General features: G+C 42.1%; 1 protein-coding gene across 2 annotated transcripts in view; it reads left to right on the top strand.

Annotated features, from left to right (window-relative positions):
- The window catches only part of TWF1 (twinfilin actin binding protein 1), a 28,284-nt gene extending 14,865 nt beyond the window's left edge, over nt 1–13,419 (top strand). Inside the window, exons 3-10 of one of the 2 annotated variants that reach the window (XM_038771850.1) lie at nt 2,813–2,991; nt 4,020–4,115; nt 5,078–5,182; nt 6,024–6,044; nt 7,455–7,580; nt 7,734–7,884; nt 9,876–9,997; nt 11,520–13,419. In XM_038771850.1, coding sequence (XP_038627778.1) covers nt 2,813–2,991; nt 4,020–4,115; nt 5,078–5,182; nt 6,024–6,044; nt 7,455–7,580; nt 7,734–7,884; nt 9,876–9,997; nt 11,520–11,690 — 971 coding nt within the window. In that variant the 3' untranslated portion in view covers nt 11,691–13,419. The remainder of the gene's footprint in view (nt 1–2,812; nt 2,992–4,019; nt 4,116–5,077; nt 5,183–6,023; nt 6,045–7,454; nt 7,581–7,733; nt 7,885–9,875; nt 9,998–11,519) is intronic. The other variant, XM_038771860.1, reaches the window with a different exon arrangement.
- Nucleotides 13,420–13,842: the final 423 nt, after the last annotated feature.

Genomic DNA, 13,842 nt, shown 5'->3' with positions numbered 1-13,842 from the left:
TCTGACTCCAAAGCCCGGGCTCTTTCCACTGAGCCACGCTGCTTCTCACTTCTTCTCACATCTTTGTCAAATTAGAAGTCTTCTCAACCCTACATGTGGGGCCAGTGCGTTTTTCTACCAGCCGTGGTGGTGAGAGAGCCAGCCACTGTTGGGTAGGGACCGTCTCTATATGTTGCCGAATTGTACTTTCCAAGAGCTTAGTACAGTGCTCTGCACACAGTAAGCGCTCAATAAATACGACTGATTGATTGATTGAGTTCACCGTGTTCAGAACCTGTAGGATGTTCAGGCTGGCCGCTCAAAGACGGGGCCCCAGAAGGCGGGGCGATCCGTTTTTCCCCGATAACTGGCAGTCAGGCCAATTCCCTAGTCTAATAGAAGCTAGAATACAACTAGCTAATACTAGTTTTAAAACTAATAAATGAAAATAAAAAAGAATAGAACTAGAATAAAATCGCAGCCTAAACTGTCCACCTCTCAGCACCACCCATTTATCATTCTCCTAAGAGTGTAAAAGTCGCAGCACGAATCCCCCGATGGTTAGCTTGCCAACAATTAACGGTGTTTGTCTACCTTGAAGGGGATATGAAGGCCCAGTTTATTGGGCCACTGGTGTTTGGTGGCATGAATCTGACAAAGGAGGGGAACTCGTGGGATAATGAGGGAGTTTGACATTCCTTTCAACTTGAGGATTCGGAGAATTTCATCTCTGGATGGAGATTTGGCAGCAGAAGCACCAATTGCTTAATTCCTCATTTCTTTCACGAACCTGTCATCATCATCAATCGTATTTATTGAGCCCTTACTATGTGCAGAGCACTGTACTAAGCGCTTGGGAAGTACAAATTGGCAACATATAGAGACAGTCCCTACCCAACAGTGAGCTCACAGTCATCGGCAGCTCCTTTAGAGGGGGAACCCCTTTGTCTCAAAATCCATCCCCCTCCACCTGTGTATCTGACCCCATTCCTTCTCGCCTTATCATAATGTGGCTCTGTGGAAAGAGCCCGGGCTTTGGAGTCAGAGGTCACGGGTTCAAATGCCGACTCCACCAATTGTCAGCTGTGTGACTTTGGGCAAGTCACTTAACTTCTCTGTGCCTCAGTTCCCTCATCTGTAAAATGGGGATTAAGACTGTGAGCCCCCCATGGGACAACCTGATCATCATCTTGTAACCACCCCAGGGCTTAGAACAGTGCATTGCACATAGTAAGCACTTAAAAAATGCCATTATTATTATTATTATTATTATTATTATTATTATTATAATGTTTGCCCCCTTCCCCTTCTTCCCACCCTAACTGCCATCTTCAGTTGCCTTTCCCCCTTCTAGACTGGGAGCCCATTGTTGGGTAGGGACCATCTCTATATGTTGCCAATTTGTACTTCCAAAGCGCTTAGTACAGTGCTCTGCACACAGTAAGCGCTCAATAAATACAATTGAATGAATGAATGAATCTGTCTCACCCACTAGACTGTAAGCAGGGACTGTATATATGTATATATGTTTGTACATATTTATTACTCTATTTATCTTAATTGTACATATCTATTCTATTTATTTTATTTTGTTAATATGTTTGGTTTTGTTCTCTGTCTCCCCCTCCTAGACTGTGAGCCCACTATTGGGTAGGGACCGTCTCTGTTTGTTGCCAACTTGTACTTCCCAAACGCTTGAGTACAGTGCTCTGCACACAGTAAGCGCTCAATAAATACGATTGATTGACTGTGTCTGTTTATTGTTATATTGTACTCTCTGAAGCGCTTAGTGCAGTGCTCTGCGCACAGTAAGCGTTCAGTAAATGCAACTGACTGATCGCATTGACTAGCAAGCCAGGTCCAGTTGGTGCCAGTAAAATCTGGTGGATCCCCTGAACTTTGCTTAGTCGCTCCGGCAGTAGCAGTCATTCATTCATTCATTCAATTGTATTTATTGAGCGCTTCCTGTGTGCAGAGCACTGTCCTAAGCACTTGGGAAGTACAAGTTGGTAACATATAGAGACGGTCCCTACCCAACAGTGGGCTCACAGTCTAGAAGGGGGAGACAGAGAACAAAACAAAACATATTAACAAAATAAAATAAATAGAATCAATATGTACAAATAAAATAAATTAATAAATAGAGTAATAAATGCGTACAAACATATATACAGGTGTTGTGGGGAGGGGAAGGAGGTAAGGCGGGGAGAGGGCTCAGTCTGGGAAGGCCTCCTGAGGAGGTACATGCCCAAGGAATGTAATCTGTTAATCGATCAAGCAGTAGTATTTATTGAGCGCTCACTGTGTGCAGGAGCACTGTACAAAGGGCTTGGGAGAGTACAGAGAAGCAGCGTGGCTCAGTGGAAAGAGCACGGGCTTTGGACTAAGAAGTCATGGGTTCAAATCCCGGCTCCGCCACTCGTCAGCTGGGTGACTTTGGGCAAGTCACTTCGCTTCTCTGGGCCTCAGTTCCCTCATCTGTAAACTGGGGATGAAGACTGTGAGCCCCCCGTGGGACAACCTCATCGGTTGGGACAACCAAGAACAGTGCTTTGCACATAGTAAGCGCTTAATAAATGCTATCATTATTATTATTATTATTACAATGTAACAGTTGGGCTCCCTGTTCGCAGTGAGCTTACAGTCTAGAAGGGGCTCACTTCCTTTTTGTCTCTCAGTTGGTGAATATTAGGGACTGGGCAGTACTTAGAGAAATACTTATAGATTAGGTATTTGAATCTAATAGAGGTGTTAGATGATCTATTTGAAATAGATTGCTTTCAACTGCGCCGTGTGGAGTTCAGTACACTCATAATCGGATTATTCATTATAGAGCAACTTGTAGTTGGATCTTCTAGTGAACCTGCCGAATCCTGGGAGAAGGATTACGATGCCTTGGTTCTACCGCTGCTAGAAGACCAGCAACCTTGCTACATATTGTACAGACTAGATTCTCAAAATGCCCAAGGATATGAATGGGTCTTCATCGCCTGGTCACCGGATCACTCTCACGTAAGTTTATTTCTTGGTTTTCATTTATGTTTAAAATTCCAAAATGGAAAGACTTGGAATATCTTCTCGATGTTCCTTGGCGGTCTCGATCCCAACCTCGTAAACGATGGACTGGTCGATACAGAGTTTGGAGGAGGGCAGAATGGTAAGATAAATTCATGGGATCTTGCAAGTAGAAGGAGGTACTTTGTTCTATTAAATATGAAATAGTCAATATTAAAATGTATGATGTGTTGAAAAAATTGAGAAGTGTCTAATAATGATAATACTAGATTCAGAGCGTGTCTTTGAAGAAATTGGTTGGCAAACAGCATTTCCTGATAACCAGTTAATTACCGTGTAGCAATGCAACCCTGTTATGTAAGATTTATTTTGTCACCAAGTATACAAGAACAGATGATTATATATTAGTATATATTATATATATAAATATTATTATATTATTATATTAGTATACTAATACTAATTAGTATAACTAATATATTATTATACTAGATCTATACAAGATCTAGATGATTTTTGAAAAGGCTCACTAGCCCACAAGTCTCAACCTTGTTAGCTGAAAAGGAAAATGAAACTGACACTCAGATTTATGAATTATTTTTTATGGCACCAGAAAGTTACGCATTTTTTGTGCAAGATAAACGCTAGCAGGTTTTTGTTCATTTTATCTTTAGTTACTGTAGCGTTTACTCAGACTAGCCGTACGATATATTGTGAAATAATGGTGGGGGAAAACTGCATTGGTATGAGCAATAATCCAGTTGAGAAAAACAATATAAAATGTAGTCCTAGTTTATCTTGTTTAGAACTTTTACACACTACGACACGAAGATTATTTGCTATTCGAGTCAATTTCTACTGATAACATTAGGCGTCTAAATTGGCTGTGAGGTAGTATTTTTTTTCTGCGGAATTTGAGTTTGAGTGTAGAAACATGTTTCAGAGGCGTGTTCACAGGGTAGAAGCCTCTGTAACCCGGTACACACCGAAACCAAAATTCAAAGTAGGCTTCCTTACAATAACAGGTTCGCCAGAAAATGTTGTATGCAGCTACACGAGCCACGCTGAAAAAGGAGTTTGGAGGAGGCCATATCAAAGAGGAACTCTTTGGGACCGTAAAGGTACAGAATTTTATGTCTGAACTCTGACGTGGCCTGCGTCGAATAGTTACATAAGTTCTCTTGGATGTGTCTAATTGAAATCTTCATTTTGATTTGAATTCAGTAAAAGAATCATTTGATATGTTCGAGAGGAAATGAGTTCTTTTAAAAAATGATCTATATTTCACTTAAATTTTAAAAGCACTTTTGTATGAGATGTAGAATAATGATGGTATTTGTTAAGCGCATACTATGTGCCTAGCACTGTTCTAAGCTCTGGGGTAATCAGGTTGTCCCACCTGGGGCTCACAGTCTTAATCCCCATTTTACAGATGAGGTAACTGAGGCACAGATAATTTAAGTGGCTTGCCCGAAGTCACACAGCAGCGGACAGAGCACATGCTTGGGAGTCCGAAGGAAGTGGGTTCTAATTCTGGCTCCGCCACTTGCCTGTGATTTTGTCTGTAATCTTGGGCAAGTCACTCAACTTCTCTGTGCCTCAGTTTCCTCATCTGCAGAATGGGGATTCAGTACCTTTTCTCCCTCCTGCTTAGACTTTGCACCCCATATGGGACCCGATTATCTCATAATCTGTCCCAGCACGTAGTAGAGTGCTTGGCACATAGTAAGCACTTAGCAGATCCCCCGATTATTGTTGTTGTTAGAGAAGCAGCTTGGCTCAGTAGAAAGAGGATGGGCTTTGGAGTCAGAGGTCATGGGTTCAAATCCCGGATCTGGCAATTGTCAGCTGTGTGATTTTGGGCAAGTCACTTAACTTCTCTGGGCCTCAGTTCCCTCATCTGTAAAATGGGGATTAAGACTGTGAGCCCCTCGTGGGACAACCTGATCACCTTGTATCCCCCCAGCATTTAGAACAGGGCTTCGTACATAGTAAGCACTTCAAAAATGTCATCATTATTGTTATTAGTAGTAGTAGTAGTTTTAAGGCTCACTGACATTAACACCTGATTTTGTGTTTGCAGGATGATATTTCGTTAAACGGTTATAGAAAATATTTGCTATCCCAGTCCTCTCCTGCCCCGTTGACTGCCGCAGAGGAAGAATTACGACAAATTAAAATTAAGGAGGTATCTGCAGCCTGGGAATTGGGGGAGGGAGAGCTAAGGGGTGGAGCGTTTGGGGAATATTTTTTTCCTTGTATCTTGGGAGTTAGATTCTAGACTACAACCATCCATCTGAAGTAATGATACAGCGTAGTATTTTAGTAGAAACAACTTATTAAAAAGGTAATTTCCCCCACCAAAAGGCATCAGTCTAATCTTCCACACATTGGTCTCCTGCACTGCTTTCTGATCTCCACAGGATATGAGTTTCTGAATTGAAACCCTTTCAGTTGGAAGGAAATTTGCTTTTAATATTGCACCGTGATTCCTAAAGAGATAGAGGGAACCAGGAGGGGCCGTTTTAGCCCAAGTGGCAGGATCATTTCACAGAAGCTATTGTGTCTTTTAGTGATTGCAAAAAGGATTTGCGACAGTGAACATAAGTAAAACTAGATGCTGTAGACTGCTGTAGTTTCAGATCCAATCTCCGGAGGTCAGTTTGAAGGTCTACAGAGCTGTTCTCTTCCTAATCGTTTGAATAGTCGGGACTGTCCGGAATTGCAGTGTGGATGTGTAATTTTAACCAAATCCAAGGGCCTAAAGAAGTAGACCATTTTCTTGGAAACTTAGAGACTGTTCATGAAGGAAATGGCATGGGCCGGCTCTTCTTTTTAGGTATTAGTTTGATAGGATAAGAACTTTGTTAAGTAGTGGCCTAGACAGTGGTTGAAATAGGATTCCGTATCATTGCTAGTGAGGCTAAATAACACATGACATATGTAACCCCAGTTGATTGTGCAGGGCTTCTCGTAATGTTGATTGTTTCTGAGCTTGATAGACAGTTTGTTTTATTTTCTGCAATCAGAACCCAGAGGACCGTAATGTGGTATGCATACGCATATGTTCTATTATGTCTCCATTCCAATATCATTTTTGCTGTAGAAGCTCCATTCGATTTGTAAACCCGATATTCGGTCTCTTCGTTGCCATTCGGCAACTGTCAGCCCTCGTTCTCCAAGAGCTGTCTCTGGTTCTTATTTTCTGGAAAAATGTAACAATCTGAAGCCCCTCCTGTGGTATAAAAGCACAGTATAATGTAAGCTTTCCTAAACTTTCCTGAAGATTGGTGGGTTCCACCCCCCCTACCCCTCCCAACGCAATACGTGACTTACCAACCTTTTATTTGGAAAAAAGAATCATTGAAGTTTGGAATTTCTGCAGTGGTGACTTGTTCAGCTGTGGTGTGTCTTGGTATACTTGTTTGTATTACCTTTTATTCAGTGCATGCTGTTTGTGCTGCTGCATCGTATGTGTGTCAGATCATTTTTAAGCTGCGTACGTAACGTTTCCAAAAAGGAGTACTTTATATTGAGCTGAAATTGCTACTCCTAGCTACTCTTTATACCCTAAAAAAGTCTAGCAGTTGTGCATTAAGGAGCTAAATAATTGTATTTTTTTTTCCAGTTCTGGTTATGTTTCTGGGTTCATAAAAGCCTAGGACTCACACTCCCCTGTTTTCTGAAAGATAATAATAATAATAAGGGCATTTATTAAGCGCTTACTACGTGCAAAGCACTGTTCTAAGCGCTGGTGAGGTTACAAGGTGATCAGGTTGTCCCAGGTGGGGCTCCCAGTCTTCATCCCCATTTTACAGATGAGGGAACTGAGGCACAGAGAAGTTGTGACTTGCCCAAGGTCACACAGCAGACACGCGGGGGAGCCGGGAGTTGAACCCATGACCTCCGACTCCAAAGCCGGTGCTCTTTCCACTGAGCCACGCTGCTTCTCCATGTCATGTATTTTTGTGTGATCGTGAAATAAAATCTAAAGCAGAGAAATGACACTGGATAATTTACTTATTTTTTTTTATGTTCTCAATGTGCTAAGGGTTTAGTAACTTGTCATTAGTTACTTTGGAAAAAACGTTAGTCGTGGTCAGTAAATGACATTTACAGAGTATTTACTGTGTGCTGAGCGTCATACTATGTGCTGGGAAGGGAACAGTACAGCAAAGTTGGTAGACCCTTCCCCTGCCCACAAGGTGCTTGTCATCATCATCAGTGTTATGTATTGAGCGCTTTTTATGTCCAGAGCACCGTATTAAACGCTCGGCGCTTCCCGGCTTCTTGTTGTTGTACGCTGTCGAGTCGTGTCCGACCCATAAGGACACCACGGACGCGTGGGCACATCTCTCCCAGTCGAGACGTTTACTTTGTAGACGCTTTCTTATCGTCAGGCTTGTGTCATGTAGCTTTTGGAAAGAGATAAGTATTCTAAATCTGTTTATTTTTTTCAGGTACAAACTGACATCGGTGTAGACACTAAGCATCAGACACTACAAGGAGTAGCATTTCCAATTTCAAGAGACGCTCTTGAGGCTTTGGAAAAATTGAACAATAAGCAGCTCAACTATGTGCAGTTGGTAGGTGGAAGTAGAGCAGATAGTTGAAATCCCGGTGTTCTGTTTTAAAGGATTTGGTGGCAGTTTCAAGTCTGTTGTATTTTTTTAAGCTTCGACTCCTTTATGCCTTCCGTGTGTGCATTTTAACGATTTTACTTTGTCTCTTATCGAAAGGAAGTAGATATAAAAAATGAAATCATCATTTTGGCCAACACAACAAATACAGAGCTTAAAGACTTGCCAAACCGGATTCCAAAGGATTCAGCCCGCTATCATTTCTTCTTGTATAAGCATTCCCACGAAGGAGACTATTTGGAGTCTATAGGTACATGATATTTCTTCTCTTTGGGGAAATTTGCCGTTAGATTGCTTAGATTTCCTTTGAGGGGGTTCGCAACTATCTTTTGCCCAAAGTTCTTACAGTAATTGGTCTGCTTAGTAAGTTAAGGTGTTCCTAGAATCCCAACAAACATTTTCTAGGTGAATGACTGAGTGCTGAGTTCCTGTCCACTTTTTGATTGCATGAGACAAGCGTCTGCCAAATGTCCACTCTAGTGTCTGTTTGCCACTCGTACGATGAATATTCACACGTCTGCCTGATTTGGGTAAAATGTGAGGTTTGGGAGGAGCGGTGGCAGTTGGAAGCTGGCATCTTCAAATTGCAACTTCATATATTCATATGCATATGAATATATGCATATGAATATATTAATATATTCATTCATATAGCTATAATTCTATTTGTTCTGATGATTTTGACACCTGTCTCCATGTTTTGTTTTGTTATCTGTCTCCCCGCTTTAGACTGTGAGCCCGTTGTTGGGTAAGGACCGTCTCTATATGTTGCCGACTTGTACTTCCCAAGCTCTTAGTACAGTGCTCTGCACACAGTAAGCGCTGAATAAGTACAATTAAATGACTGAATGATTGACCTTTTCCTCCAAGGCCTTGATTGCGTTAAGGTTTTAGTTTCCTGCTTCGTTCTCCTTCTCCCCTCCCTCCCCGACTCTGTCTGTGTTTGAAAGTGAGAAATACACTTGCTGAGTGTTTGTATCAGTGTACGTATGAATGTGTATCATCAGCCTCAGTCTGCATCAGCCTCCTCTCCGATCTCCCATCCTCCTGTCTCTCCCCACTTCACTCCATACTTCACGCCACTGCCCAGGTCGTCTTTGTGCAGAAATGCTCTGGGCATGTTACTCCCCTCCTCAAAAATCTTCAGTGGCTACCAATCAACCTGCGCATCAGGCAGAAACTCCTCACCCTGGGCTTCAAGGCTGTCCATCACCTTGCCCCCTCCTACCTCACCTCCCTTCACTCCTTCTCCAGCCCAGCCCGCACCCTCCCCTCCTCTGCCGCCAATGTCCTCCCTGTGCCTCGTTCTCGCCTGTCCCGCCGTCGACCTCCGGCCCACGTCCTCCCCGTGGCCTGGAATGCCCTCCCTCTGCCCATCCGCCAACCTAGCTCTCTTCCTCCCTTGAAAGCCCTACTGAGAGCTCACCTCCTCCAGGAGGCCTTCCCACACTGAGCCCCCTCCTTCCTCCCCCCCCCCCATCCCCCTGCCTTACCTCCTTCGCCTCCCCACAGCACCTGTATATATGTATATATGTTTGTACGGATTTATTACTCTATTTATTTTACTTGTACATATTTATTCTATTTATTTTATTTGGTTTGTATGTTTTGTTTTGTTGTATGTCTCCCCCTTCTAGACTTTGAACCTGCTGTTGGGTAGGGACTGTCTCTATATGTTGCGAACTTGTACTTCCCAAGTGCTTAGTACAGTGCTCTGCACACAGTAAGTGCTCAGTAAATACGATTGAATGAATGAATTCATATATTCATTCATATAGCTATATTTCTATTTGTTCTGACAGTTTTGACACCTGTCTACATGTTTTGTTTCATTCTCTGTCTCCCCCTTCTAGACTGTGAGACCGTTGTTGGGTAGGGACCATCTGTATATGTTGCCGACTTGTACTTGCCAAGTGCTTAGTACAGTGCTTTGCACACAGTAAGCGCTCAATAAATACAATTGAATGAATGAATGATTGAACTTCTCCTTCAAGGCCTTGATTACTTTAAGGTTTTAATTTCCTGCTTCGCTCTCCTTCTCGCCTCCTTCCCTCCCCGACTCTGTGTTTGAAAGTGAAAAATACGCTTGCTGAGTGTTTGTATCGGTGTACATATGAGTGTGTAGCATCGCTACAATGCATTTCTAGCATTTTTTTGTCCCAGTTCTGTTCGTGTTTATGCCTTCTTGTTAGGATTATTATTAAATGTTGCCAAATTTCAGATAGATATTTTATATTGCAGTTTTTATTTACTCGATGCCTGGGTACACGTGCAGCATAAGAGAACGGATGCTGTATTCTAGCTGCAAAAGCCCTCTGCTAGAAATTGTGGAAAGAAAACTGCAGATGGAAATAATTAGAAAGGTAGGCATACTGCGCCCTCTAAAAACTCTTCTGACTTTAACTTTCACTTTTAAATGAAGCTCGTCGGCTGATTATGACTTATAAGTTTGGGAACTTGCATTTTTCGCTGAAATCCTCCTCCTGTCAGCTGGTTCTTCCTTGTCAGAACTGTAAAGGTCAGGGAGGATAATCTCCTAAATTCCCAGTGTCCGAAACTGGCCCCCAGATGAGTCACTCCCCTGCTGATAGTAAAGGCCTTTAGGATTAAGGCCCAATACCTCTCAGTTCTCCAAATGGCCTTGTGGAAAGAGGATGGGGGGCAAGAAGTCGAGCGCTTAGTACAGTACTAAGTGCTTAGCATGGTGCTCTGCACACAGTAAGTGCTTAGTAAAGGCGATCAAATGAGTTAGAACAGTGCATTGCACATAGTAAGCACTTAATAAATGCCATCATTATTATTATTATGAATGAAGTCAGGAGATCCGGGTGAATGTCCTGTATTAGGCCACATGCCTACTGTCTCGGTGATTTAGGGCAACTTGCGTAGTTTCTCTGTCTCAATTTCTTCATCTCTAAAAATGGGGAGAAAAGGGACCCGTTTCTTCCTCCCAGACTGAGCCCCATGTAGGACGGTGATCTGACTATAGTATATCAACTCTAGCTTTTAGCACAGTGCTGGGCATATAGTAATTGCTTAAATGCCGTAATGAATTTTCATCTGTTGTTCTTTGTTCCCTTGAACCTTGGGAGAACCATTCTGAGTGTCTGTAGCATCAGCAAATGATCTTGGAAAGTGTCTTCTGAGTGGCCCTCGCCCCAGTTAATGAGTCGGAGCGCTCACTGTGGCAGAGCTCCGTACTTGGGAGAATAGAAGCCAAAACCACGGAACCTGCCCTCAAGGAGCTTGCAGTCGGGCTGATAAAGGGACGATTGAGGCAAATCCCACTTTACTCCTTCAGAGCCGAGAACTCGTGTCTCGATGAGATTTGACAACTTTTCTTTGCCTTTATGTTGGCGTGATCCATGATACATTATAATTCATTCATTCAATCGTATTTATTGAGCGCTTACTGTGTGCAGAGCACTGTACTAAGTGTGGGCGGAGCACTCGGGAAAGTACAATACAACAATAAACAGTGATATTCCCTGCCCTGCTGAGATAGAGCCTGTGGAAACAACAACAAAAAAATGTATTACCCATTATTTCCCAGCAAGAAAAGCAGAAGAAAAAAGGTGAACTCATTCTTCCAAATGCTAAGCTGTCTTAACAAAACATCTCAACCTCTTCCATAAAATGTGTACTTTATGGGTACCTATGTACAAAATGTATACAGAAAGAGAACATTAAAGACATTGCATTCAAAGTCATTTCAGGACTAAAACTATCACTCGGCATGCTCTGAGGCCTAGAGGTGTGGACTTGGGACTATGAATATCTTGTGTCCTAATGTTATCTGACCCTTGTTTTCACTGTTGAATAAATTAAAAGGCTTTCCCAAGTTAAGTCAATTAGCATGATTGCTAACCCTCTTCTTCTTGGCAGATCGAAATCGATAATGGGGAGGAACTGACTGCAGATTTTCTTTACGGAGAAGTTCACCCGAAGCAGCACGCGCATAAGCAGAGTTTTGCTAAACCCAAAGGTCCTGCGGGGAAGAGAGGCATCCGAAGATTAATCCGAGGACCAGCCGAAGCCGAAGCCACCACGGATTAAAGGCTGTCCCAGGCTCTGGTAACGTTAAACTTCACAGGACTAGGTTGACAAACAATCCAGCTTCGAGTACCGAAGAACCGAAATCATTCCACACTGATGTCTGTTAGAAAAACAAAACAAACAAAAAAAAAAACTGGTAATCTTTTTTAATAGGACTTCTAGCTGATGATGTGTTTTTAAGGTCGTGTATGGGAGAACTTTGATTCCTACTGTTTCAGTTGAAACCGAATGAAATGTAAGGCAGTGTCATTGACTCTTTAGCACATTGTTGGGTAGAACCTTAAACCCTTTCACCCACTCCTTTTTCAGAATCTCCTCGATGATTTCCCCGATTCTCACAGCTTATACTGTTGGGCCTGAAACTAGCTAGTCTAGAGGTCCAAGTTTAAAAAACAAAAATCATTCTTATCAGCCTCATAAAGTAGTGTGCTTGCTTTCTTTTTTTAGCACCTAACAGGCCATGCTGTGGTTTTTAAGCAAAAACTAGAAATAACATAGCACATGGCAATTAGGAGTGTTTAGTGCAGTTTTTCAGCTTATTTTCCGCATGAAAAATGTGTTCCTGAGCCTGCAGCGGGTGGAAAGAAAAAGTCACTAAGAACCTCTCTTTCCTGACTCTTGGACTTTAAGGGTCACGCCTTGTCAGTAAACTGTACAAACACAGGATAAGTTCCTCACATTTAAAAAAAAAATATTCTTTTCTCGTTACATATTTGCCTAATGCAAATATTTTCTTTTTGAGCCTCGCTTTAAGTACTGCTTTTTAAGAAGCAAATCGAAACAAAAAACGGTGTGCTTGGCGATAAATCGTTTATCTGCGTTTTGCTGTTCTGGGCTGTCGAAACGTAAATAGGTTGAGCCTAACTCTTCAATACTTGAAATTTAGAAGGAGAAAAAACACTTTGTCACGTTTGATCTGCCGCAAGAGCCGTGCTTGTCCACAAGGTTCGTTTTCTTCATAAACTGAGGCGAGCTAGCCATTGGAAGTCCTGGGTTTAGACATCCCTTAGACTGTTTAAGAAGAAGATTAAAAGCCCAAATTCTATAGCACGCAAAAGGAAGCACTTGATTCACCTGCCAGTTTCAAGCAGTACATGATTTGCTAAAGTTAGTGAAATGCACCTTTTGTGAGAATGACCCACCGGATAAATGAATGGTTTTTGGATTGAATTTAAAAGATAATTGTGAAGGGAGGGTTTGTTTGTTTACAGATGGGTATATAATCACATTTCTGTTAAGGTGCCATATCCCTTATGGCATCACTGCACTGTTCATTCACGCACATTAAAGATGGTATTCCAGTTTTTGTTTCTTGGGGACAGAAGTTGATTTGACATGAAACTACCCCATCTGAGTCGCATACTGTAGCTGTAGCATTACTTTCCGTGAGGAAGAATCACTGGTGGAACAGCCTGCCATCTTAGAAACACAGTCGTTCAGTCATAACGGGTTTTTCAGCATTTTCCAGATTAAAAGCACACTACAGTGTCTCAAAATTACCATTCCAGAAGATACGCTTTGTAAAAAAAAAAAAACATTCTTAAGGAGTCACTGTGATTGCTAAGAATCAGTAGTATGATTGTGATGGAGCCTATGTGAAATGTTTGAAGTGTTCGCGCTCGCGTCCCCAAAATGACAAACCCGTAGAAAACTGCCCCTGCCCTTCTGCCCCAGTTAATACAATAAAGATTTGCATCCCTTCGATGGAAATATTCTATCTGTACTTTCTATGCCAACTAGTCCGTTTGTTATTTCTTTTCTAAAACATCTCTCTTCCACTCTGGATCGTTAATCCTCAACTTCAGATTTGTTTTGTCCATCTCGCATCCTGAGATGAGGATTTTTTCGGTGCCAGTGGGTCTAGGGTTATTAAACTACATCTGTCTACACCCCAACTTTTTATTACAAGCTCAAATTGTTTTCGGTTTTGAATGTTGTCAAGTGTTGCTTCGTGTACCCAATCCAGATGTCTATGAAGGAATAAGGGAAAATTCCCACTAAACTTTTGTGACTGGTCATTAGGAAAATAATTGTCATTTATTAAGCTGTGATTAAGCGCTGGAGACCGTTGTGGGTAGGGAATGTGTCTGTTGTTACAGTGTACTCTCCCGAGGGCTTAGTACAGTGCTCTGCACACAGCGCTCAATAAATA

Source organism: Tachyglossus aculeatus, chromosome 2 (assembly GCF_015852505.1).
Source record: "Tachyglossus aculeatus isolate mTacAcu1 chromosome 2, mTacAcu1.pri, whole genome shotgun sequence".
Lineage (NCBI taxonomy): Eukaryota > Metazoa > Chordata > Mammalia > Monotremata > Tachyglossidae > Tachyglossus > Tachyglossus aculeatus.
The sequence above is the reverse complement of the archived record's forward strand: the minus strand, read 5'-3'. Positions and strand labels throughout refer to the sequence as shown.